The sequence below is a fragment of the Ostrinia furnacalis genome, unplaced genomic scaffold (genome assembly GCF_004193835.3).
Source record: "Ostrinia furnacalis isolate ACB-3 unplaced genomic scaffold, ASM419383v2 OfSCF0635, whole genome shotgun sequence".
NCBI classification, from domain to species: domain Eukaryota; kingdom Metazoa; phylum Arthropoda; class Insecta; order Lepidoptera; family Crambidae; genus Ostrinia; species Ostrinia furnacalis.
The window spans coordinates 499,671-526,430 of NW_021130874.1; the positions used below are offsets into that span (position 1 = coordinate 499,671).

Genomic DNA, 26,760 nt, shown 5'->3' on the forward strand with positions numbered 1-26,760 from the left:
ATTAGAAGTTTCGTGTCCGACACCTGTCGCGCGTTTGTCGTGCGTTGGCAAGACCGCACACTAACTATTGGTAATTGTCAATTTTAATCCGACGCAGTTGTCATACAATTTACCGTGTGCGGTCCTGCAAACGCACGGCAGGCGCGCGGCACTAAACGTCTAAATTAAAAGCCCTGCCCCCCTAGACAAAACGCACTTTTTGATCGAATCGAAAATCGAATCCGTTAAAACTCCATACAAAAAAGGGGCTTTTCGACCACTTTTCGACTGGTTTGCGATTATAATTTGCACTTTGTCTAGACCCACTGATGGTCTCAACCTCTACCAGCCACTAAAGCCCCGCTTCCTTCCAGATACACAAGGAACTACACCGCGTGGTGCACGACACGCCGCGCGCGGCCGCCGCCCGCCGCCCGCACGCCTCACCCCCGCGGGGCCGCGTCCGCTTCACGCGGTCGGAGAGCATCAACGAGGACGCCGTGTTCGACGACCGGCTGTTCGACACGCTCAATTACGGCGAGAGCTATGTGAGTTTGTACTGCCTGCCTATAAATTAAATCCTACGAATTTTTACTATTGTTAGAGGCCAGTAGATCTATTCTCATAAACAAAACACTGGATACTTAACTTTCACATTACAAAGCCTCATTTTTAAATACAATGTCATCACTTAGCACAAAAGCGCGGCGATAAAACCACGCGCGTCCCTCCAATCTGACGTTTCTGTGTGACATTGACATTATGTCAATGTCAATATGACATCAGCTTTTTGGCTATAACGATTTGATTTGTTTTTTTTTTTTTAACACTGCATTTTTTTACTTTTTTGGGTCATTTTTTTTGCTTATGGTCAATAGGGACATATTTTATATTATATTAGGGATAACAAACAATTGTACAAACGGATATATTATGATATTGGCCATGTCCCCTTGTCACATCTCCATTCAGTTTATGTGATTTGTGGTATAAACTGAATAAAATATTTTCGATTTTGATTAGCGACCTTCATATCGTTTTTCTCTAGAGTTTAGTATCTACATAAGCATTTTCTATCCCCAGACGCCGATCGAGCGTCTCCTCTCAGGCGATGATGGGCAGCTTGAGCCAGCGACACCGGCGGCATCGGCCTCAGGTGCCGGTCTGGAGGCGCGCGAGCAGCAGTGGGCGGCGGCGGTGGCGCGCGCCGTCATCCAGTTCGCGCGCTGCTGGATGCACTTCGTGGTGCGCCGCTGCGACCGCGGGCGCGGGCTGCGGCCCCGGTGAGTCCCGCTACCGGCGCCACGCTACCGGCGCCGGCTGGAGGCGCGCGAGCAGCAGTGGGCGGTGGCGCGCGCCGTCATCCAGTTCGCGCGCTGCTGGATGCACTTCGTGGTGCGCCGCTGCGACCGCGGGCGCGGGCTGCGGCCCCGGTGAGTCCCGCTACCGGCGCCACACTAGCGGCGCCACATAATTACGCGCAAACGATAAGGATGGGTAGCTTGGGGTCATTGGACGAAATTCCATGTGCTCTGCGACCGGACTACAGACTTCACATTTAGGCGATGTAGCAGCGCGACAGACGCGCTGCCAAAAATTTCACACCATGTGACAACTGATGGCTCCCTTCACATTACAAAAACGCCGCTGCCGCGCTGCTGTCGCACTTCTAACGCCCTAATGTGAAAGCGCGCTTCGCCCACGACGACTTTTTGTAGCGATGCAGTCGCGCTGTTGTAGCGCGTTAGTAACGCCACAGAATAATAATAAGTACTACGTACAGAAGTTTTACTTCGCGAAGGTATTTAAAAAAAATTATGCTCAATGTCATTAACAATATGGTATAATTTAGCCTGTCTCAAGAGTAAGCACCATTTTGTTGACAAACGTCAGTGATCGGCACTGCGCCGAAGCTATAGGGCTGACTTCGGTATAATGATGTGACGTGCGGAAAATGGCGGACGAAATACATGATTTAGCATGAATTATCATGAATATATTAACTACTTATTTACAGTGTCTTGAGGCAACTTAAAAAAGTACATTCTGTGTTTTTATTATTATTTAGGCAGTTAAATACTGCACAGTATTTAGTACACCATTTTCTTCCATCATACACAAGAATACGCGTGCGTGAGTCAATGTTCGCTCATATGTGAGGCCTTGTCGAATCGTATCCTGTAGGTGGGCCATCGTGCGTGTTTTGTTTTCAATGTAAACTCGCGGAGATGAACAGGCCTGGTAACGCGTCGGCATCACTTCTGTAGTGCGTTGCAAATGCGACTGCCTTTGTCCTTCGCTGAATTGACGATCTTAAGACGGTAATGGCTGAAAGAATAAAGCCTTGGAAGAAGTTTTCGTCCGAAATTGGACTGCCACTGGCTGAAATTTTACTTTCCCCCCCGGGACAAACTTGACCTTCGCTGGTTGTGTTTTTATTAGCGGTCAAGCTGTAGATCCTGGCTATACAGGAGTGGCATCGATGAAAACGAGAGGTGAGAATAATTCCGTGACATTAAGGGAAACAATCTATTTCCAGTTCGTTTTCTTATAACACTTTCAATACGGTGCAGTGGAAAGCAGCGCACTCTTCAGCTTATTATTAAGTTTCTCAAAGAAAGTAAGCATTAGCAAGTACGTATTGTCACTAAGTTTTTAAATGTTTACATTTACGTTACAGATGGGCGAGTCAAGGGCTAGAGTTCCTTATGCTGGCCTGTGATCCTTGTAACACTAAACATTTGACTGAGGAAGAGTTTGAGGTAACAATGAGTTTAAAATACAGTAATTTAATACTTACACTGGATGCAGGCCGTTACCAACCGTGCGATGTGGAAGTCATTGGGGGAGGTCTATGTTCAGCAGTGGACGTCCTGTGGCTGAAATTTTATTTTATTTTTCTTTATTCAGAAAACCACAGCCCTTTATAATAATAATAATGCAAACAGGTATTTTTGTTCTTACAGCCAATAATGGATTCTATTTATTATTACAATCTCGTAAAAAACAAAGGGGCAGAATAGGTTGTGTTGTGTTGTTGCAAATGATGATGATGATGAATACTTACACCTTTAACTTTCTGTGGATGGCACAAAGAAAAAGTAGGTTCACTTTTCCTCAGAAGGGTAATCCTTCTCTTCTTTCCATCCGTCTTCATAAGTCTTGTATTCTGCCTATTTCCTCCGTCAAATAAAATGTCACGTACTCCCCAGGAGTTAAAGTCTCTGATGGACGGCTGCATCTCGCACGTGGTGGGGTCGCGGCCGGCCGCCCCGCGCGCGCCCGACGCGCACGCCCCGCACACGCCCCACACGCCCCACACGCCCCGCGCGCGCGTGCGATTGCACGTGAGTATACGTTTACTTGTCTTGTGGTTTACATTCGGAGTGGGATATGCCAAAAAGTGTTTTGTTGTCAAATATGTTTTACGCCCGTATTCACAAACATTACTATGAGGTGACAGGGTGACACACGAACCAATCACAGAGCTCTATTTAACGCTGTGCGTTCGATTTGCTGCTTCACTTAAGCAAGCATCGTTAGTGAATACAGGCGTAAACTAATAACTTAGAATATAACGGACAACTAAACGTCGTTGGGCTTGTATGTTTACTTTTCAGTGGGAAAAAATATTTTTTCTATTATATTCATCTAGCTAGGTTCATAAATTAGGTTCACGGAACAGAAAGTATTTTGTCTAAAGTTTCATAAAAAATCATTATGACAACGAAAATAACTACGCGCCAAAAATACCCATTTTAAAAGATTTTCGCGGCTATTAAGGTATATCATAAGTATACCATTCGCGAAGTCGACTACCAGCTTACGCTACATGAACGAAACCAACTCACGGTAAGCTTTCCATGCTTGGGATGATGTTTTGCTAAATTAAAGTCAAACTAACCTCATAGTTATCAATGCGATGGTTTTTACGACAGATGGCGCGCCTCGTACAGATTGGTCGACGCCTCGCGAGGTGTAGCTGCATCCGCGAAGTGGTAGTTACTAACATATGCTTTTCAAGGGATGGTATGGTGAAACTAGTTGGAGTACAGATAACATAGTTTATAAGGTGTTCATATACAAAAGATAGGGAATTTCTGTAATGAAACTATTCAATTTCAAGACCTAGTTCTTTTGCAAAGCATAAAAATAACTCGTCTTCCTATACAAAGTTATCAAACAATCGATTGAATTTGTATGTATACTTAGAATAAAATTATCACTTCACGGGATTTATTGCAACAATATCTATTTTAACGGTAAATTTTAAAATATTACTTAGAATAATAAGAAAAATATGCATATTTCTAAAAGCATTATTATTTCTAAGACATTTACGGGACACCCTGTATATAATATAACCGTTACATTGGTCATATTTCGCTCAGTGCCCCGATTGCGCTAATTTTTAACGTCTCCAATTCATTGGCGCTTCTTCTCTAATTGCGCTCCGTTTCTTACAGCTGAGTTTCAGCAAAAGTTCACGCGCAAACAAAGACGAAACAACGGATTTAATCACTTTCCAATAAAAGTCCCAACACCTTATTTTTCCACTAAAACACAGCAAATGTTCGTGATGGCGTTTGACTTGAGTTTGAGAAAAAGTAGCTTTCTTTCAGCTTTAATACGAAGAAGCAGTTGCGTTTTGTTTTCGTTTGAACTAGCTGGCAAAGCGACACCGCGATACGAATTTGTGATTTTCGTTCGTCGTCTATAGTCTGGTCGCTGAGCACGTAGAATTTTGTCCAATGACCCCAAGCTACCCATCCTTATCACTCGCGCGTAATTATGTTGCTGTCGCGCTCGCACACTCACTGCGGGCGCCCGTCGCACAGTCGCGACAGCAATATAATTACGCGCGAGCGATAAGGATGGGTAGCTTGGGGTCATTGGACAAAATTCTACGTGCTCGCAGACCAGACTATAATAGTCGCGTTGTAGTTGAAAATATTTAGCGCAATCGGGGCACAGGCCTCTGACGTCTCGCGCTGACTGCTCCTTTGTCCGCAGAGCCCGTCGCCCGGCAGTCCGCAGGCGCCGGCGCCGCACACGCCGCCGAGTGAGCCTGACTCGCTGCTCAGCTTCCAAGGAATGGAGGTGCAAAGTAAGTGTTCAAGTTCATCATCATCAAACTTGGGAGTGCAGGTGTGTTTTTGTTTTTGACGAAGCACATGATGTCATGCCCTGCGTGCCCAAACAACTGCACCCAGGAAAATTTAATGAAGGCTACTGACAACGCCATTCTTGTGGCGGAGTTTTGGGCCGACGCTGTGTAGGTTTGTTGTCGACACGACAAGAAGAAGATCTAGCATAAAAAAAATCATCATCATCAGCATCATTTCAGCTAGCAGACACACACTGCTGAACATAGGCCTCATGTAACCTATGAACTACTGTATTGGATTGAAAGAGGCTGACAAAGGTGACTGCGTTTCTTTCGCCACTTCTTCTCAGCACCAGCCTACACCGACGTGTATAAGTGCCCTGGAAAGGACCATGTATTTAATTTCATTTCCCCTAATAATTTCCATAATTACCGATTGGTAGTGGCCTACATCCAATACCTTCCTGCTACCTCTATGAGTCCAGGTCGTCGGTCCACCTTGTGGGAGGACGTCCCCAGTGTTTAAGTTACCATCACAAGCCATACTAAGAAGTCTGGCTTGTGAGGATACCTTTACGAAAAGGTGACGACATAGTATTTGGCCTCAATCTCATTTGCTGCTTAGTATGCACCATGAAGAGATGATCTAGTAGTAGGTGATTGGTGCCTATTTAAAATGCCTAATTATAACTTCAAAGTCATATTGTAAAACCTGGAAAAGGAGGCTGACAATAGTGACTGAGTTTCTTGCGCTGCTTCTTCTCAGCACTGGCCCATTTATTGTCCCGAAGCAGTGGTAGGGTTAATATTGGGACGTGTAAAAGCGCTTTTTTAAAGCCTATTTGCAAAATTAAATGAATTTTATGAATTTTTATTTTATTGTTCATGGAAGACATCAGTGAAGGCAGTTGTCATTTAAAGATCTGTTCGTTTTAGAGAACAGGATATTTGTAATCTTCTTGGTTATCGTTATTAAACTTTGACTATTAACAGTATTTTAGTAGTTAAATCAGCCATTATCGGCCTGCCTTCAGTTGCGTCTATCCTCTTACCTTGTTGTTTATTGTCAGGTCACAGCCAACGCGTGCTAGATGCCGTCAGTCAAATAGAAGAGACTCGCGACGCGAAGCTACGCGAGATGAAGTGTGTGGGACGCGTGATGGACCGCGCTGTGGCCAGCTACGAGCCCAAGCTGCGCCAGCTTACCTTCAAGTGGCAGCGCGGGCTGAAGATTGGCGCCGGCACCTTCGGCAAGGTACGTGATGGCTTACTTAGAAGATACGCGTGACGAATGCGGTGCGAGATGAAGTGTGTGGGACGCGTGATGGACCGCGCCGTGGCCAGCTACGAGCCCAAGCTGCGCCAGCTCACCTTCAAGTGGCAGCGCGGACTGAAGATCGGCGCCGGCACCTTCGGCAAGGTACGTGGGGTAAACAGACAAAGACCGGTCTTGCACCGCCTGCACCCAGGCGGGAAGCCTGCCCACTAGTGTGGGTACTCGTCTGGAAGACGTAGTCGTCTTCCAGCTCGTGGTCGCCACTCGAGAACTTTTCTGTCCCAGCGGTCATCAGCTCTACGAGCTATGTGCCTCCACTGCCACTTTCTATTCTATTCTATTCTTATATGTATTTCTGACAATAATAAATACTGAACTATTTATTGATTTCTTAGTATCTACAAGAAGAGGAATGGCCCGGCTACGGCTTTGATTTTATGATACAAAGATGTCTGACAACAACATGGAATTTGAATATTATCAATAAAAAAATGTTACAATAATATTTGTAATTAAAAAAAAAACATGTTTTTTGTTAAATAACACCTATACACAATATTTCTCTAAAAGTAGGTTTACTAACTCTTAGAAAAAAATCGATAGATAAATCGCTATGGTTTAGTTATGTGACATCTCTTTATCTTTCAAACTCGAAACGTCATACGAATCATCTTACGTGAAAAAGACTATAAACATATCTACATAATAATTATAGTTTACAGAAAATATTCATACAGTATTTGGTTAGTCTTTTCGTGACAGCACCAATTCTATTGGTGAATAACCCGCTGTTACTCAAATGGTGCAATTTAATGTGCTAATAATTTACGTTGGGTTCTCTATGTTTTATCAAAAGTATATATAACTTTTTATATAACTCTGGTCTTATATTCCCAGGTGTACACAGTAGTGAACACGGAAAGCGGGCAGCTGCTAGCCATGAAGGAGTTAAGCATAGGTGCAGGCGACCGCCGCGCCCTGCAGCGCGCTGCCAACGAATTGCGCGTGCTAGAAGGCGTCATACACCCGCACCTTGTCCGCTATTACGGCTGCGAAGTGCATCGGGTGAGTGGAACATAAACATCTTCCTCTCTCCCTCTTTCCTTGCTCTACTTTTCTCCTCTCTCAAGTCTCCCGCTCTACCCTTACTTTCTCCCTCTCATCGCTTTCTCTTTATTTTGTTCAGGACACCAACAGCAAGTAATACAATTATAAGAAACTTTAGCTTTCTCTGCTCTCTCTTACCCTTTCTGCTCTTTCTCCCTGATCTATCCGCTCCCCTTCTCGTCTTATATCTCTCTATAGTCTGGTCCGTGAGCACGTAGAATTTTGTCCAATGACCCCAAGCTACCCATCCTTATTGCTCGCGCGTAATTATGTTGCTATCACGCTCGCACACTCACTGCGAGTGCCAGACGCACAGTCGCGACAGCAATATAATTACGCGCGAGCGATAAGGATGGGTAGCTAGGGGTCATTGGACAAAATTCTACGTGCTCACGGACCGGGCCTTAGATATTGTACCAGGAAAAGTTGAATTCATACATATAATTTGTTCGACGTTCAATCCTGAGGACACGGTATTGCCTCCGTCAAGACGCCAAAGAAAGGCGCAGAGGCATGTCTACCTTTACTATAGCGCTTCCTTTTCATATAATATACAATATTGTTTATTCCACAGGAGGAAATGCTGATTTTCATGGAGCTCTGCGTGGAGGGTTCTCTAGAAGCGCTGGTGGCGACATCTGGCGCGCTCGCGGAGCAGACCACACGGCGATACACCAAGCAGCTTCTCAGCGCGGTGGCTGAACTACACGCGAGGAATATTGCCCATAGAGACATCAAAAGTGAGTTGGTTTATTTAAACCCAACGTCTCCCCCACCCACAGATTTCTACGACTAGCCCGTGGGCTACGAGTCGATTTCCACCCGAAAAGGCCCAACGCCCTACTATGTAGAAACCAGTTTGTCAACTTACGCCCATAATGATCTGATCATGTTGTAAAATAAAATTCATGAAATTCATTTATTTTTGCAAATAGGCTTTAAAAAAGCGCGTTTACACGTCCCAATATTAACCCTACCACTGCTTCGGGACAATAAATGGGCCAGTGCTGAGAAGAAGCAGCGCAAGAAACTCAGTCACTATTGTCATGTTGGTAATGACAGGCTGATATGTCGCCTCAAAGTGGACGTAGGGCAAGCTATATTTTAACACGTCCCTAAATGCCCTGAAAAGAACCTACATACTAATAAAGTATCAGGTGGTCTATAGTAAGACCACCTGCTTCAGACGCAGAGGTCCCGAGTTCGATTCCCAGTGGGGGCAGATTTTTCTGTTCGGTTTAGTTGGTGGTAGGGCTTGTTCTAAGTCTGCCTGGCTAGCTACCACCATCTTACCTAAGTCTATTGCCATAACAACAATGTTAACAGCATTGTTGTGTTCCGTCAGTTAGAGGTAAGATAGCCAGTTGTTCCGTGGTTGAGGATTCCGGGTGAAACTCGCTTCCACCTTCGGCCTGATCATCATTTACCATCTTTTGAGATACATGCCGCTTCCTCGTTGTGGATAAAAATAAAAAATAATAGAAAAATAACTGATAACAGCATTTAACTAATGCCAATTATTTACGAACAGGTGGCAATATCTTCCTAACCAACGAAGGGCACTGCCTGAAACTAGGTGACTTCGGCTGCGCCGTCAAGATCCGCGCCAATACCACGGCGCCCGGCGAGCTGCAGGGCTTCGTTGGCACGCAAGGTAACACGCACAGTTGTAGGTTTATGTCCCATCATCATTATCATCATCATCATTTCAGCCAGGACGTCCACTGCTGGACATAGGCCTCCCCCAATGATTTCCATGTTGACCGGTTGGTAGCGGTCTGCGTCCATGTCCCATCTGAGTAAATGTTTTCAAGCTTAAAATCTTGATTGATTTGCATTACTGCGTGTTCGCTTGGGCTAATCAGATTTTTTCAATCTTTATTTTTACGCAGTGTTTTTTTTTACAAAATAGTCATCTGTTCCAATAACCTTGTGGTTAATTTAGGACAATAATATAGGCAAGATCTTAGTGCTGGACAAAAATATTAATGCTGTAATGTTGGTAACTTTCTTTCAATAATCTGCTGCGTATAAAATTTAAAGTCATCTATATATATAAAAATGAAACCCGTTTCGCGTTGTCACGGCATCACGTGTGAACGGCTGAACCGATTTCGATAATTCTTTTTTTTAAATGTTTGTGGAAGTCCAAGGATGGTTCTTACGGAAAAAAATATTAAGAAAATCTCTACGCTAAGGCGGTACGAAGTTCGCCGGGTCAGCTAGTTAATAATATAACTACAAAAAGTTGCAAGTATATCTTGCAACTTTTATGCATTATACCATTTATATCTTGCCATTTTTTTTAATGCAAACATAAATAATTTTGCAGCGTACATGGCACCAGAGGTGTTTATGAAGTCGTCAGGCCACGGGCGCGCCGCCGACATCTGGTCGCTTGGCTGTGTCGTCACCGAGATGGCTTCGGGCAAGGTAACTAACGCTTTGAAACTAAAAAAGTCATTACAGTTTACGATGATTCCGAATTTCGTGTGGACTTGTTCTCTGAGCCTTAAACAGATTTTTTTAAACTAGTGCAATATTTGATATAATCATTAGGAGAACTGTGATTCCACTTCGTTACACAATAAGCGTGGAAACTGCGCGGCACTGGAGGGTGATTTTGTGACGGCCAAACGTCAGCGAGACTTCATATTTGTATGCCGTGTCACGTCATATTATGCTAATGTCACCCTTCCCATGCCGCTCCCAAACATAGTGGCAAAGAGATTATATCAATTATTGTTCCTTCCAGCGCCCATTCTCGGAGTACGACAGCAACTACCAGATAATGTTCGTGGTGGGCATGGGCGGCCGGCCCGAGCCGCCGGGCTCGCTGTCCGAGGAGGGCCGCGACTTCTGCCACCGCTGCCTCACGCATGACCCAGACGCGCGCGCCCGCGCCGACCAGCTGCTNAGGGCCGCGACTTCTGCCGCCGCTGCCTCACGCACGACCCCGCCGACCAGCTGCTCACACACCACTTCCTCATGGTGAGTACAGCTGCCGGCGCATAGCGTGCTGCTGCCGGCGCATAGTGTGCTGTCCGAGGAGGGCCGCGACTTCTGCCGCCGCTGCCTCACGCACGACCCCGCCGACCAGCTGCTCACACACCACTTCCTCATGGTGAGTGTCGCTACCTTCTGGGGAGGCACTGCTGCCGCCAGGGAAGCGCTGCTGCCTCTTCGCTGCTATAACTTCCTCATGGTAGGTATTACTGCTGTTAAGGAAAGCATTACTACTGAAAAGCACTGTTACCTTCTGGGGAGGCACTGCTGCCGCCAGGAAAGAAACTACTGCTGCCGCCAGGAAAGAAACTACTGCTGCCAGGAAAGGTACTACTACAGCACAGCAGTATAGAAGGTACTACTCACGCATGACGCCAACGGACGCGCGCGCCGACTAGCTGCTCAACCTCATGGTACTTATTACTGCTGTTACTGCTGTCTGAAAAGGCACTGCTACCGTCTGGGGAGGCACAGCAGCTGTTCCCGTGCCGTGCAGCCAGGAACGCGCTACTACCGATAGGATCGCGCTACTGCTGTCTAGGAACGCGCTTTTGCCGCAAGTAACGTGCTATTACCGTTAGAAACACGCTGCTGCTGCTAGGATCGTGCTATTGCATTTAAGAACACACGACTGCTGCTAAAAACGTACTACAGCTGATAGGAACACGCTACTGCCCTCAGAAAAGCGCCACTGCTGCCACCAAAAGCACTACTGCTGTTAAATAGGCGCTATTGCCGCCTGCTATGTATTATTGATGATTGATATAAGACGCTGTTTAGAACTACCACCGGGTCATAATTATTTATAATATCAAAGTTCTAAAATTATTATTTTATTTTGCAGGTGAAAGCCGACGACGACTGCAAGTGTGAGCCAGCCTTCCTCATCACGTGAATATTAACTTTAACTCCAGTAGTTAACGTAGACCTCGTCCGCAGCCGGCCAGTAGTAGTTGGTGTAGACTATATTAATGAATGTAACGGGTGTAGAATATTCTCGTAGTTTGTTCCAAAATAAACTTTATATTTGAAGCATGCTAAAATGAAAAATCAAAAAAGAGTAGCATGAATATGAAATACATATTTAGTTTACATTATCTAGACTTATGAATGAAATAAAGCTCAAAATTCGGAGCGGATAATACAGTGTGAGTCACGTTAAAGTGTACATATGAAAACAGATGAAACTAGACCTATTTTTATCGACNAGGGCCGCGACTTCTGCCACCGCTGCCTCACGCATGACCCAGACGCGCGCGCCCGCGCCGACCAGCTGCTCACACACCACTTCCTCATGGTGAGTACAGCTGCCGGCGCATAGCGTGCTGCTGCCGGCGCATAGTGTGCTGTCCGAGGAGGGCCGCGACTTCTGCCACCGCTGCCTCACGCATAACAACGAAACTGAAAATGGCTCTAGATTTGTAATTTTGATAAAGACAAGTTAGATTTCAAGTAAAAACAAAAGATTTCGAAGTAAAATAAGCATTTTAGTTAAAATTAAAATTGTCCCTACCTGTAGAGGAGAATAATGTTGTGGTAGGCCTTTGTTCAAACTATCATAGCAAATGTTGTGATAGGGATAGAGACATGCAATTTTTGGTTTTACAAAGGTAATACGATAGAAAATAATACACAACAATAAAAACCACCTGTTATAGGGGCATTTTTTGGAGAAATTTATCAAATAACCAAAAAAACACGAATTTTTAAGCAGATTTCTTTCAAAAAGTATCATTTTTTATTACTTATTGGCATTTTTTGTGTATTGTATGTATTTTTTTAGTATCGCCTGTTATTTAGCATTATTACTGTTTTTATTTTATCAGGATATACAGCTTAGTTTAAAAGTTATTACGTTTTCTTTACAATAAGTAACTGGAAGAAAAAAAATTCTATAAAAAATTAAAAAAAAATCTCAAAAAAATTTTGACCACTTTTTTGTCGATAAAAATAGGTCTAGTTTCATCTATTTTCATATGTACACTTTAACGTGACTCACACTGTATAAATGTAATGATGCAAATGAGTTGCTCATCGACGAAAACGTACCGAGCAGATTTTATTAAAATTTTATTTTAATTATGAAGTATCATAATAACGGATTTTAAAGATATCAAAGTTTTTTAAACTTCATGCGATGAGCACAATTGCGATAAAAAAAAGATTTTTAATGATATTTAGGACTTTATTCAATTTAAACTGTAGCTATAATTTTATAAAGGCCAGTGATGGATTGTCACGTATCCTGTACTTGAGATCAAAATTTCTTATACCAAAGTTGTATAACATTTATTAAGTCTCGTTCTCTAAACCACATCTATGTATGTATAAGTATAATAACGTGGAAATTACGAAAAATATTGGAAACACAAAACTATCGTTTTGTTTGTGGATTTTTCCAATCTTAACATTTTCACAACTGTTGTTTTTTTGCGATTTACCAACTACAACTTATTTTAAATACTTTTTTCTTCCGTCAAAAAAATCAATTGTTCATTTGAGTTCCTAAGAAATATTTACGTCCATTTTTAGTACGTTCACGAAACTTTTTTAACCCTATTTTATACGGTAGCTTGTTAGGTTTACGAATTACTGTTTATTCCTAATTTTATCAGTCTGTAAGTGTTAAAAATATAATGTTACATTACTATTTTTATATTAAAAATATATTTATAATATTAGAACAAGTGCAACGAAGAATTACATCGGTCAATAAAAACCCCAAAAATGCGTAATAAATAATAACAATCGGCAGTTATAGCTAATATATTTAATAGTTTTCGCATTTAATAATCTTATAATGAAATAGAGAATTAGTCAATTAATTATACTTAATAGCTAAGATAAAAACCAGCCAGACATTTGAGATGAAATGTTCTAAATATTTATAATGTAGTAGATCTATTAAATGGATCTTATTTTTATATAAATCTTTTCATCGCTGAACTTTGCATTTTAAGATATGTTCGGATTTATTTTTTATTCTTCTATTTTGCATGCTGTAAATAACGTATTTTATAAAAATTCTATAAAAAAATCAAAATATTGATATTGAATTGAAAAATATTTGTACATGTATTATCATGTAGCCATTTGTAAATCACCAAAAAATAAAATTGACCATTTTACTGGTTTGGAAATACTTGAGAGACAAGTTTCGTTAATGAATTAAGGTGTTAAAAAAATATTATATGTAGCTAAAATAATGAAGTCCTGTTTTAAAAATGTGTAATAAGTAAGTGAATTTTGTTACTTTGTTGTTAGTTATTGAAAAATAAAAAGTCGAACAAAAAGATGATACGTATTATATTGTAAATAATTTTAACGTTGAGACGCGTTGTTGTTAAGTGAAGTTATATTTTTAATTGAAACCCAAAGTACGGAATGTATTTTATCAATTTAATACGAATGAGAGCGGAAGTATAAATAAATGAATAATTTTATAATATACAGTATTTTATTTGATTGATTTATAAGATAAGTTATTGTAGATTAGTACAATATGAATATGGTGGCGGTATAAGTAAAATAATATGGTTTATTCTAGCGAGGTGGTGGTGTAATAGTATGATTTAGAAACATTTTCTTCATATCTGCCCCTATCTTTTGGTTCAGTAGAAGAGTTATTGGACTCCTCCCGATCCTCTCAAGGCCTTGGTTCTATTTCCAGTTACCAGTTGGATCTCTCAAATATAAGATTTTTTTTTGTTTAAATTGTCTAGGACATCACCTTGATATAACTTGTCTATGGTTCCGTGATCTGGTGAACGTGACTTCCCCAATAGAAGGAAAAGAACGGCTCCTTTGAATAAACATAATTCCCATGTATTATTTTATTAAAAGGTAGTTTAAAATAAAAGAAGCGGTAGTTTCCACCAAAGTTTATTGACAGCAACATTGAATTGACATGGATACATCTACTGATATGTTTCGTTTTCGCCTGGCTCGGCCCGTGTGCCTCCATCAGCTATACTATATCTAGTGCCATGAACTTATTTTAATACTGAAGGAAAACTGCATCATAAAATGGCGATCAAAATAATAATTTCAGTGTTCAAATAAGTTTCTGGCACCTTGCATCTGTCCGGGTCATCGCTGTAAATTGAATTTCGAGCTAGAGTTTGAAAGTTATTTAACCTTCAAGCGGGCGCGCGGTCTTTTGTAACGGCAGCGGTCGCGCGTAACCGAAAAGACCTATAGGGTCTAGTTGAGAAATAAAGCACTTATTTTCCAATAATCATTTATTATTTTGTACGCAGATATATTATGATTGTATTAAAGTCAAAAGTAATTTGAATTAAGTAAAATAAACAATTATTTAATCAATTAACATAACGCAAATATTTTTTGAATAAAAAACCAATTTTGGAACACAAAATCTTTTAAATTACCTCTGAATAGTTCATATACCTGGTAAAAACGATAAAAATGGCAAAATAATGATAAAACATAATTTTATAATTTTGGTCCAGTTTAGCTTGGTCTCTGGAGCTCTGATTCACTCTCTTTTTTATCTTTTCTTAGTAATGCCTCTGTTATTTCACTTTGTACTAGCAGTCTACGACTTATTTAATAAGAAAAAACAGTATTGCAAGCTTAATTCAATAATATTGAGTGATAGCCGAAGAAATGTTATATCGCATAGAGAGTCGCGCGTAACCTTTTCGACGACAGGCGCGTGGCGTGCTTTCGACGCCGGCGCCGCGACTAAAACAATTGCAAGCCATGGGGTGGGAAAAGCGCGGAGAGCTGAGGTAAGCTCTTTATTTCACTCATAATGAGCAAACGACAGGCTACTAAAAATGAGAAATATGTGTAACAAGTAAAAAAAAAGTTATGAACAAAAATGTGTTAGGCGCGGTCGATTCGACGCCGCGCGCCCGCTTGAAGGTTAAACAGTTGTTATTTTATTGTTTTTAGACTTATTAGGTTCAAAATATGTGAAAATGCCACTGCTTTGGACATTTCGATAAAGGTACGACTGATTAATTTTATTTCATATTATAATTAGTTTGACCCGAACAGATCCCTTCTATTCTAACCGTGCGAGTACGTTTGACATTAATTTCATACATTTTATTAAACCCTTATACATAATATTACACGTACTTTATCAACAGCGCATTTCTTTCACACAAATTAATTGAATCTAAAATCAATTTGTAATACTTAACAATATTCAATTAAATTGATTAATCGTGCCATATTATATCAAACCGTTCTTTACTTTCCTCACAAATATAATTCAAATACAAACAAAATAACATTATAAACTCACATTCAACAATAACATGAAATAAAATTATTCAATTTATCACAAAACGATTTAATTAACTAAATATAATATCACAAAGCCACTAGGTGCAAACAACATCGTGCAGTACTACCACACCCTTACAAATACAGGCTGTAATGGACAAGATGGCTGACATAGAACAGTGGAATCCTTCTAAGTTAATACCACATACATTTCCTCTCGAGTTGAAAACCATATTTTATGTATTGTGATGTTTTACCATATTTTATTTTATGTGTAACAAGCCTTTACATAATCTTTCTACATCATTACAATGGAAACATTTCTTTATACATTGTTTCCTTTTAGTATCCGGGAAAAACATGTATTAAATGAGTACAGGCGAGTGATTTACTGAGCTCCCAGATTAAGTGTTTACCAACCTGTCCGCTACACCCTGTATTGATATAATATTCTAATCTAATTGTATAATATTTTTGAAAACAGAGATCTTTAGAAATAATTTTCTTTAACTACATTTACAGCTATAAGCTTGGCGTATATTATTATGTACCTTAAGGAAATAAGTTGAGTTATTACACGAATATTAACAAAATTATATTTTTCTAATATTAACATAACTGCTTTTTCCATTCTTTTATGCTACTACTCGTACAATAACATTAAAGTGTCATTGTTACGTCTCAAAACACTTACTAAATCTATTTTCTATGCTATAGTTCATGTTAAAATGTTTGCTTATTCCAGCTAAAATACATGAACACTATTAACATTCATTTAAACAGCATTCTTCATACTTCTAACGGTATTATAATAATAATTTTAACGTTGATTTAGAGAGCCAGATTATATTTTGGCATAGTACTAATTGACTTAACTCTAAGACATATTTTATCGTGTGCCAATATAAAAATAACGAATGTAAAGTGTATAATTTATAATTTTGTATACTCTCGAGTCAATAAAACAATTAGATTTATGCCAGCATACTTTCAAATCTTTTCACATTTATGTAAAATCGTATATCAGTGATACGACCAATCTCCTTCTTTTCTCGACTCAGCAAATTAGTGTTGCCGAACTATCGATAGTTGGACTATCGACTCTAACACGCGGCAACACTACTCCAAACATATCCATAAACTTACCAGATTTTTTTTGTAAATAAATGGCTTTAAAAGCATAGTAAGCTATAGCTATATGCCAAAAGAGGCCAAAATCTTTTTTGATAAAGTGATAATAAATATTCTAAAACCAACAAATTGTGCTTACTTATATTATCACTATGATTATGATATGCAACTTTCGTCCTTATTTCCTAAAGGAGCTGATAGCTCGCCTTAATACTAAAACTTTGATATGTTTTCGATATTCTTGGCCATGACCGTCATGACGTCAATTCTTGATATGTATACGTATCTTACATCTAAGTAATACAATATATTTTATTTTATAGTTTGTTTCAACCGCAATGACACGAATGATATTATTTAAAACTGTAACCAAACCGAATTTAAAGTCACACATTTACATTTTTACCAAGAATTTACAGAAATTATTATGTATTAAGTATCCAATCTTCTGATACAGAGATATGTACCTATGTACGAAATCTTCACACGACTAGAGCCCACACTTAACCGCTACCTTTTTTTAAATCAGTGTTGAGTGTAGTTAGCGTGCCTGCTCGATTGGAACAAACTATAAGTAATTTTTATTTCTACCAATATTATCCATATTTTTACCACGATTACTCTATACAAATGTCAGAATAATTGCACAGTTAAATCTTGATTTTACGCGAAAAGTTTAGTGACTATTATCTAAGTAGGTACAGTTTACTTGATATGTATGATACAAGTCTAAATATTATGATATCACCACAGCATTGACTTCTCTTCATTTATCTCCATTACATTTTACGTTAAATCTACGTTTAAACATCGAAGAATTCAAAATGTTTTTAGTAATTGTTCAGATAATCATTCATTCCAATACAATAAAAAGATTCATGCTTGTGATTTATAAATCTGTACTCGAGTTTGTAAAGATTTTTTAGGATAATTTTAAAATATATATTAACCTTAATTTTACGTGCGTTTCTGAAATTCTTAATAGCACTGAGTACAATAATTAGTGTACTATACGTGTTACAATTGACTGAAATGCAACCATCCTATACTTATACACTATCGCGTACGAAACTTTTTTGATTTAAGAGTAATTTCTAGACACATAGATTTTCATTTACATCTACCACGCTTTTGTTTTGTGTTATACTATATTTTAACGCGTAGAATTAATTTAGGTTCATAAAATAGGACTTACTTAAAATAATTACACACTCGTCCGCATCTAACGTGCCGGAAAATGCTTCCATAACAATATGTTACGGTTGGTTACAGTGGTGCACACTCTATAGTACGTTCTTTATGTTTTATAAAGAATCATAATTACCTATACAAAATCTATGTCTGCGATGCGAACCATTGTGCGTTAAGCATGGTTTGATTTTAGACACACATTTATATGAATCATCATAAAGTTCTAATACTAAAAGAAGGTTTCGTAAATGCCTAAAACATCAACCAATGTATAAATATAGATTTTATATAAAGGTGTATAAATAAATGTGTATAAAGCTCTACAAAGATTCTAATAATTGCTTGTAAAGCCGCTGATAAATATACAGGGTGTTAGGTAAATGGTTATATGAGCCGACACTAGCCCATGTTAACATGGTCATGTTACAGGAAATGTATGAATTCTAGGAATTGTATACTATTCCTAGGAAATGTATACAATTCCGAAGCTATTTAGGAAATGTATAAAATATTGCTTCAGAGATTTTTTAATACGCACATATCCTAGGAAATGTATACTTTTCCTAGGAATTTTATAGAATTCCAATATTGTATTAGGAAATGTATAAAACTAAGCGGCACAAGCGCGGTCGCGTGATCGGGTGTCCCTCGGTACACCTAAAATTTCATTTAGCCAAACCACATTGGCTGATAGGTACTTTTAACTCACAATTATTATTGTTTAGCCTGATAGTTGTTTTCGCACTATTATACCTTTCTTTCGGCATCACGCATATTACGCCGAAGTATTGGAAATCCCTAATTTTAATATCTCTTTTATTAAACTATTATTGACATGAAGGTTTTAGTACTCCTGTAGCTGGATAACAAAGTCTCAGTTAGGTTAGGTTAGACTTGCGACCTTACACATACACAGCTGCCGCGGCGCGGTAGCGCCATTTAAGTTTCGGAGAACAAAAAGTGGCGTAATAAAAATAATTTTATGTAAAAAAAAAATCTTAATAACATTTCCGATTGCGGTTTAGGAAATGTGTAATTTTCCTAGGAAATGTGTCTAATATAATTTACATCACACATTTCCGGGTGATTTTAGGACTTATACACAATTCCTAGGAATTGTATACAATGACGGATTTCATACATTTCCTGTAACAGTCATATAAATGGTATGGTGGAGTCAGAAAATTGATATCTTCATTTTAATTATTTTAATTTTCATACATATCGGATTTTATCAAATTTATTTTGTATGAAAATTTAAAAAAATTAAATCATGATATCAAATTTCTGACTTTACCATACCATTTATATGACCATGTTAACATGGGCTAGTGTCGGCTCATATACCCATTTACTTAACACCCTGTATAAATAGGACCATTAGTGCAAAAGGTTTTTAGGTCATTAAATAAATACCTTTCAATAATTCTAATAACAAAGTATACATAACATTTGGATATATTCCATTTATATTTTGGCATGAAAGTCTAAAGCAACAAGGAACATTTTATAAATGATGAAACCATTGCTACAACAATAATAATTTAAGATTTCTTTTTGCCATTAAATGATTTTTGACTAGAAAACGTACTCTCTTCTCAACTAATCTGCATAAGACTTACGATTCACGGCAAAGATTCGACATAATTGATACAATTATCTTAATAACAATTAATTAGATCAACGTACCTAACTTTAGGGTAACAAATAAATATACATTCCCTACCAAGCATTCAAAATACTGGCATAATAAGTTTGAAATAACTTTTTGGCTTACAATCTATTTGACATACATTTTCTAAGTGTAATTTAGTCAATTCTTGATATGTATTCATTTCCTTATCCTTATCTTTCGTGCGAACATTAAATATAAGAGATCATCTTGTTTAAAAGACACATAAGTGTGTCAATACTTTTCCAAATCTTAGTTGTTTTAGTTGTCGGGTTTTTTGTTCTGGAACATCAGTTTCATTGAGTCCAGGGCTTCCTCCAGCGACTGCTTGAAGGCCTCGGTGTTGGTGACGCTGGAGGAGGTAAAAGAGGAGATGCAGAAGATGACGCAGTCCTTCTTGGGGTTGTAGCTGCAGCCGTAGCCGTCTGGAACCACTGCGCCGTAGCCCATGAATGTGCCGTCGGTTGTGGTGGCCACCTGGGGAGCGAGATGTTTGAAAGCTCATAAATATAAGTCGCTTCAAGCATAGGTACCAGCGCCACCAGACACCAGCGCTTATTGGCATACGAATAGTTACGGCTTAAAGAAACTGCCTTTTGATAAAAGATAAAAGTTAGAGCTTGCAGTATAAGCAAATGGAAGAAAAGTTATTAGTCATTTGTCTAGTAAGCTACTATCTAACGTGATGGGCGTGTGTGATACTATAGTCTGGTCCGTGAGCACATAGAATTTTGTCCAATGACCCCAAGCTACCCATCCTTATCACTCGCGCGTAATTATATTGCTGTCGCGACTGTGCGACGGGTGCCCGCAGTGAGTGTGCGAGCGCGACAGCACCTTAATTACGCTCGAGCGATAAGGATGGGTAGCTTGGGGTCATTGGACAAAATTCTACGTGCTCACGGATCGGGCTTTAGTCATACATAAAATTCGCTTTTACCACTCTGTTAGCGTCAAATCAATATCGCTGGTACATACCCGCTTCGAAAAAGCTGTCTGACTTGGGCTTGGAAACAGCAACGTATTCAATCAAAAGAGTAGCTAAGTCACATACACATCTACTGTTTCTAACGCACCTTGGAGATCATCAATTGTTTGGTATGCAGCTACCAACCTGGCTAGTTTTAAGCTTGCGGACTGCTTCCTCGAACAGCTCGAGTTTCTTTTAACCTAACCTGGCTAGTGCTGAGTTTGTACTCGATCATCTGCTTGTAAGTGGGGTCGGTGAAGAGCGCCGGCAGCGAGCCCAGCGCTTCGCGCGCCGCCTCGCGCAGCCCTAACAGGTGGTTGTCGATGCCGCGGCCCAGGATGTTGGCCTCCATGATGGAGGTCTGCTTGCGGACTGCCTCCTCGAACAGCTCGAGTTTCTTTTGTTCCTGCAAGGATGGTGACGGTTGAGAACTTGCCACAGCAATTCTATCATATTGTTTCTAGGACTTTGGTGAAATGCAGTCATATTGTAAGGAGGGTCTGAAGTCTCACTGACGTTTAATGTGTCAAAAACTCGCGTTTCTGAACTGCTGCAATAGCGAGGAATCTGACTCAGTAATATCTACGCTGTGCTTCAGTCATACGGAAGTCTCGTGGGAAAGTTTTCGCAAATGATGGCTCATGAAGACTAACAACTCCTAGGTTGTGACTTTAGATATACCACGACACAAAAGAAAATGAGAAACATGTTGTATTTTTTTTTTGAAAAGATTATTAGTAATTTGTTATTACACAAATTACTAATACTCCCGCTAGCCCCTCGTACTAAGCTAAATATGCTTGTGTCACGAGTGAGCTCACCACAATAGTCGAGCGGCGGCGGGGACCGAACCCGCGTTCCCCGGATCACGAGTCGGCCAGTCCGACCCCTTCACCGTTCGGCTATCGTGCTATTTGAGCGTATATTTGTTGCTGTCAATACCAGGAGTCCAGGACCTAACATCCATCTACACTGTAACCTTCGGTAAAGGCAAGGGTCCTCACCCCGTACAAGTTAAAAGAGACCTTCTTCTGGCCGTCGTCGGCGTCTCCGAGGGGCGGAGTCTCGGCCGTGCACATGGCGGCGGCCCAGGCCAGGGCTGCGTCGTGCGCCGACCTGATGTTGTCCACGCGACCGTTGCGGAAACGCCGTAAGGAGGCAGACTCGTAGGTGGAGACGAGGTAGCCGTACATCCTGGAATTTGAAGACATTAGATCCTCAGTCATGCCCCTCTAGTTCTAGTTCGACCTCAAACATCCATGGTCTGCTCAATAAAAGCAGTTTGGCTAGCCAAATTAATGGCTAAATATTTAATAAAATATGATAGCGAATTCGCTATTCGTCTTTTACAATATTTATTTAGATAATTATATTTATCTATTGTCAATAAACATTTATTTTTTAAATAATTGTTAATGTCAATTACATGGAATTTGCATTGATTATATGTCAGTGTATTCATACCTCTAGTTCGACCCTTGGAATCTGTTCCAAATCATAATTTAAATTACATCGTAAGACAATAGAGGATAACTCTGGCATACAAAATTCGNAGTAGGTCTTTTTTGCCTACATTGCCCCTATTTCCTATTAAAATTACTAATGTGGTATTTATTGAGAACGAATAATTTGTTATTTTTCTCATAATTTGTAAATAGGAAGCACCCGGTAAGCAATGGTTGATCACACTTTGTCCCAAATAACCATTAATCAGTTGGCCCATATTTTTGCCTAACTCATCACTGAACATTACTATGTTGGTTTTTTCAATATTTTTAGTTGGGGAGCCGCTGGTAAATGTGTGTGATATCCTAGGACAGTAGTCTTTGTTTAGGGTGTTTAGAGTAGGTGGTGACTCACAACCAGACTGAAAACTATCTGTACAAGATTCATCCAATAGGATTAAGTATTAGGGCTCATTCCCATGAAGACACCGTTTTTTGCAAGAACTATTTTTACAGGATCCCCTTTAGTAGTATACGTATTTTAACATTCACACGAACATCTCCTTGGCAGTGTCTCTCAAAAAAGCGCTCTGAGGGAATATTGAATTCGAACTTCAAACACACAGTTGTTTTTGTAGTTCACTCAATAGATCAGTTTTACGGGATCCAGCAAAACTAATGAAAGGACCCTTAGATGTTTAGAAAATTTCCAAAGGGGGTCTGAGTCTGACGCTTAGGGCAATGGACGTACGGTGTCAGTGTCAGACTGCTGATTCAATCACAGAATAAGTTGATTCTACTTTCGAGGAACTTTAGTTCGATCCCCATCGATCCATTGGAGACCAACCATTGTGTATTTATCTGTGAATGTGGCTTGTCGCCTAACATAATCGTATTTTTATATTTTAACTTATCTTTATCTTTGATCTTTAAAAACATATTGGGAATCTATTTATTTCATATATTATTATGAAGGGCTGAGTGGACAAAGGTCTTAACTAACAAAATGAGTTATGAGTGTTTGAAAATGTGAATCTGCTCGTACCACATTTGAGTCCTGAAATGTATGAATGCTTGTCAGATAACACCTTTGTTAAGGTTTGACACGTAACAAAATTGCGTGTTTTGAGCTCATTAGTCGATTTTATCATCACTTAAAACCTATGTTCATGCAAAAAAGTCGATTCTTCAGTTTTGTCAGATAACACCTTTGTCCACTCACCCCTTCATATCTGGATTATAACAACATTAGATCTACTAATATTATAGAGAAAAGATCTCAAATTCTGCTTACGAGTAATTAATATTTTTCAATTTCCATGTTAGATAGTTTTAAAAAAGTAAGAGTATCTAAAACATTTGACATGACACTCGTACATAATATCCTCACAAACTGTTAATATTTATATTGACAGTATAGACCATGATGATCGAATGACCTTCTCTGGTAGAAATTAGTTTATTATTAGCAAAGGATGCTGAATGGTGAATAATTATCAACATTTTGTAGTAGCTGTTTATTTAATAAATGAACCAGTAACAAGTCTTAAAATCCATACATTATACAGTCATTAATTTATAAAGATTTCTTCAGATTGACGTAAAAATGATGATGAAAATTTAGGTAACAAAAAAAATGATTATTATACATAGCCCCATTGTATGTAATCGTCTACGATACCCCGAATCCTTGTTTCGAACACATCACTCTTTTTGAAGCTCGACGCAGAAAAATCTTTGTTTAAAATATCATCATTGTTCGTCAAATGCCCTGGAAGAAACCACAGTGCAAACATCAGACCAAGAGGAAGCTTCTCTTTGTAAAGCCTTTCAAATTCTGCTCTCGGGTAATATTGTTCAACGTCCATGTTGAAAAGTTTTAAAAACTCCTTCATGGACTCATGATATACGTTTTTGAGGTGTTCCATGTGATTTTTCCTGAATTCTTGGTCTGTGCTGGTGATCGTGATCCAGATCAGGTCGAAGATGGAGCAGCCGTAGAAGACAGATTGGTAGTCAATGGGCATCACTTCGAAAGCGTCGCCGTCCTAGAACAGCACAAGGGTCATGTAGATATTTATATTAACTGTGAAAGCAACTACAATAATCGTGAATATTAGTTTTCCTAAGACTAACTTATTTAAGTATGCATTTAGGACTGTTGGCAGAGTATGTTCCTCTGGGATAAAGCGCTCCTATTGAATTACTTACTTTGAGTTGTACCATGATATTACTAGGTCTATAATCTCCATGGACTAAAGTACATGTGTCCGCTGGATCTAGCAGATACTTTTCATATTTATCATACGTGGTCGGTAGGAACTCCACCATCTTCTCTTTTTGACATGGACTTAAGAAATTGAGACTAATTTGAGTTAAATTGTCAAAAAACTCTCGACACGATTTTTTTTTGTAAAATACAGGATGGTGCAATATCTTAACTTTCTCCTCAAAGAATTTCGGACGCCTTTCTTTAAGTATGAAGGTTAAACTATGGAACTTGGCCAAGCGCTGCATTGCTAACTCAGCGAATTTCAACGGCATCACGTCTTGATGTGGATATATTACGAAACCCTTTGCCTCCAAATTGTCCATTACGATTGTGTCTGAATCTGTGCTAGCATAGCTCTTAACAAGCGTATATCTCTCTTCGAGGGGTATGTTGGCTTCTTCTTGCACTTCATCGATAGTCTTGCGAAATTCTGAATACATAAAATTCTCTTTTTTAAATGCATCTGTTATGGAACATATTGCACTCAAAGCACTTGCTTCGATATAAGTTTTATCAGGAATAGTTTTAGTAAACAGCTGAAGTTCCTTATGTCCATTTTTGTTCTCTCCCTTTATGTTTATTTCTCTGTAAACACCAACGTAGCTATTAATTTTTTCTACTTTCTTGACGTCTATATTAAAAGCTGTGAAGTCTTCATTTTTGATAATCGTCTCTATTGCTTCTTGTAGTTCAGGGGGCAGATATTGGCTCGATGACATATTTTTGTTCTATTTTATTCTAAAACAAACAAGTATGCAAAGTTATGATTATAATGGAAAATATGAAAATAACTGGTTGGTTTGAGTGTTTTAATTACATTAAAGTAATTAGAAACTTAAGATTGGAGCACGCTACATTAGTCATAGGTATGAAAGTGTATTAATTATGAAATATCAAAATATCACTGAAAACCAACTTTCCAATATTAATTTCAACGAAACGTAGCTGAAATGTTTTCTACAAGTCAACCTTAACTGGTGAATATTCTAATAAGTACTTACATGAGTCTTTTGAAACTAAATAATGTTTATGAATATTTCGAAATAGATTGAAGACGGTTTGTAAATGGCACCAGAAACAGGTTGTCAAAGATACTGAAAAAAATAATGTAGGTATGAGAGGTATTTTTGAACAGTGTTCTAAATTTGAAACGGAACGGTAGATTAGTTATCAATTTACAACAGAACAATGGAAATTTGAAGTATCTAGGGGCACGGAAGTGCTCCCGCCAAGATGAGGCATTTGAAGAGCAAAATATATTCTTTCTCGAAGTGGTTCGTAGTTTTTTGAACTTCCTTTTGTTCATTCGAATTTCGAACGGATCGATTTTTTGCGGGACACTGCAAATGCAATGTTCATGTGAACGTTAATATTAAAACACGTCTCGTATTAAACGAGATCCTGCTTAAACAAAATGTCACCGTGGGAACAAGTCGTTAGTGCTGGAATTCGGTATGTAAGCTAGTACCTACAAAAACAACTAAAAAGTTCTAAAACTTGGTACCCCGCAACCGGGAATCCCTTGAAATAAGGGATGGAAGTTTGCATGAAGATAGATAGCAAAGCAGAAGTCTTTATACAAACTTCTAAAATTTGATAAAGGTTCTCCTTGTTACAAATAATAAAATAAATAAATAATTATGGAATTACAAAATTTTTGATCTAACGCCCACAATATTGTGACAATAGCGAAACGGCCATCCCACATTATTATTTTTAGGTGCAAGTCAAGGCAGGTATTTGACCGCAATCGCACCTGGTGTTAAGTGAGATGCAGTCTAGGATGGTACATAATCTGTAAGTGCCTATTCACTCTCGCCTTGAAAACTAAATTTTGACTCAGGTGTAGAGTTAGGGCGCGTAGGATTAGAAGCTTGGCTCTACATAAATTTGATAACTTTTTCAGAATTCCATACGGTTCGTCATGGCAACATTTTACATGCAAATGTTTTTGGTTGGAGTCTATATTTTGTCATACAAAATTCGACTCAAACAAGTGTTCATCACACTACCTATAAGGGTTCCATTAAATGGTCCTATGGTGTTATAGTATTTCGTTTATTTGAACGGGTTTTTTTTGGCGTTTTTGCTCAAAAATCTCAATTTCAGGAATAATTTATTTATCTACCTACATAATAACCGACTCGCATTTGGCTGGATTTTTTTGGGTTTTATGCACTGTTTTCTTAATAAGAGTATTTAACGAAAATGAAAAATTTGAAAGAATGCATAATTTTTATTTTAATATTAAACAACAATTGTAAACTTGACGTGAGTCCTGAATACTCCTGAATGATAATGTTATTCAGGGACTTTGAAAATTAAACATAACGTAGGTATATTTT

At 39.0% G+C, this 26,760-nt stretch overlaps 3 protein-coding genes across 3 annotated transcripts in view; 1 reads left to right on the forward strand and 2 right to left on the reverse strand.

Annotated features, from left to right (window-relative positions):
- The window catches only part of Mekk1 (mitogen-activated protein kinase kinase kinase 4), a 59,414-nt gene extending 45,767 nt beyond the window's left edge, over positions 1 to 13,647 (forward strand). The window contains exons 22-36 of the mRNA XM_028323322.1: positions 354 to 527; positions 1,063 to 1,262; positions 2,660 to 2,741; positions 3,192 to 3,326; positions 3,918 to 3,977; positions 4,993 to 5,086; positions 6,157 to 6,341; positions 7,260 to 7,427; positions 8,044 to 8,209; positions 9,001 to 9,123; positions 9,802 to 9,902; positions 10,225 to 10,392; positions 10,437 to 10,460; positions 11,320 to 11,617; positions 12,479 to 13,647. Coding sequence (XP_028179123.1) covers positions 354 to 527; positions 1,063 to 1,262; positions 2,660 to 2,741; positions 3,192 to 3,326; positions 3,918 to 3,977; positions 4,993 to 5,086; positions 6,157 to 6,341; positions 7,260 to 7,427; positions 8,044 to 8,209; positions 9,001 to 9,123; positions 9,802 to 9,902; positions 10,225 to 10,392; positions 10,437 to 10,460; positions 11,320 to 11,370 — 1,731 coding nt within the window. The 3' untranslated portion in view covers positions 11,371 to 11,617; positions 12,479 to 13,647. The remainder of the gene's footprint in view (positions 1 to 353; positions 528 to 1,062; positions 1,263 to 2,659; positions 2,742 to 3,191; positions 3,327 to 3,917; positions 3,978 to 4,992; positions 5,087 to 6,156; positions 6,342 to 7,259; positions 7,428 to 8,043; positions 8,210 to 9,000; positions 9,124 to 9,801; positions 9,903 to 10,224; positions 10,393 to 10,436; positions 10,461 to 11,319; positions 11,618 to 12,478) is intronic.
- A 6,190-nt stretch (positions 13,648 to 19,837) lies between these two features.
- Positions 19,838 to 23,373, reverse strand: LOC114366436 (choline O-acetyltransferase-like). Its single transcript, XM_028323305.1, has 4 exons — positions 23,366 to 23,373; positions 21,703 to 21,892; positions 20,904 to 21,104; positions 19,838 to 20,205 (listed from the first exon to the last, which is right to left on the reverse strand). Exons 1-4 carry the CDS (start codon positions 23,371 to 23,373, stop codon positions 19,990 to 19,992), a joined length of 615 nt encoding a protein of 204 aa, XP_028179106.1. The 3' UTR covers positions 19,838 to 19,989.
- A 413-nt stretch (positions 23,374 to 23,786) lies between these two features.
- On the reverse strand, positions 23,787 to 25,514 carry LOC114366437 (uncharacterized). The gene is made up of 3 exons (XM_028323306.1): positions 25,417 to 25,514; positions 24,355 to 25,153; positions 23,787 to 24,191 (listed from the first exon to the last, which is right to left on the reverse strand). The coding sequence occupies exons 2-3, from the start codon at positions 25,132 to 25,134 to the stop codon at positions 23,787 to 23,789; spliced, it is 1,185 nt and encodes a 394-aa protein (XP_028179107.1). The 5' UTR covers positions 25,135 to 25,153; positions 25,417 to 25,514.
- Between the last annotated feature and the right edge of the window lie 1,246 nt (positions 25,515 to 26,760).

What these genes read in the sequence shown, in the direction of transcription:
- LOC114366436 (XM_028323305.1), bottom strand. An exon ending in TCTCTTTTAACTTGTACGGG is followed by an intron (nt 21,105 to 21,702) that starts GTGAGGACCCTT and finishes CCATCCTTGCAG; the next exon opens with GAACAAAAGAAACTCGAGCT. An exon ending in ACAAACTCAGCACTAGCCAG is followed by an intron (nt 20,206 to 20,903) that starts GTTAGGTTAAAA and finishes CTCGCTCCCCAG; the next exon opens with GTGGCCACCACAACCGACGG.
- LOC114366437 (XM_028323306.1), bottom strand. Translation starts at nt 25,134, where the DNA reads ATGTCATCGAGCCAATATCTGCCCCCTGAACTACAAGAAGCAATAGAG. An exon ending in ATATCATGGTACAACTCAAA is followed by an intron (nt 24,192 to 24,354) that starts GTAAGTAATTCA and finishes GTGCTGTTCTAG; the next exon opens with GACGGCGACGCTTTCGAAGT.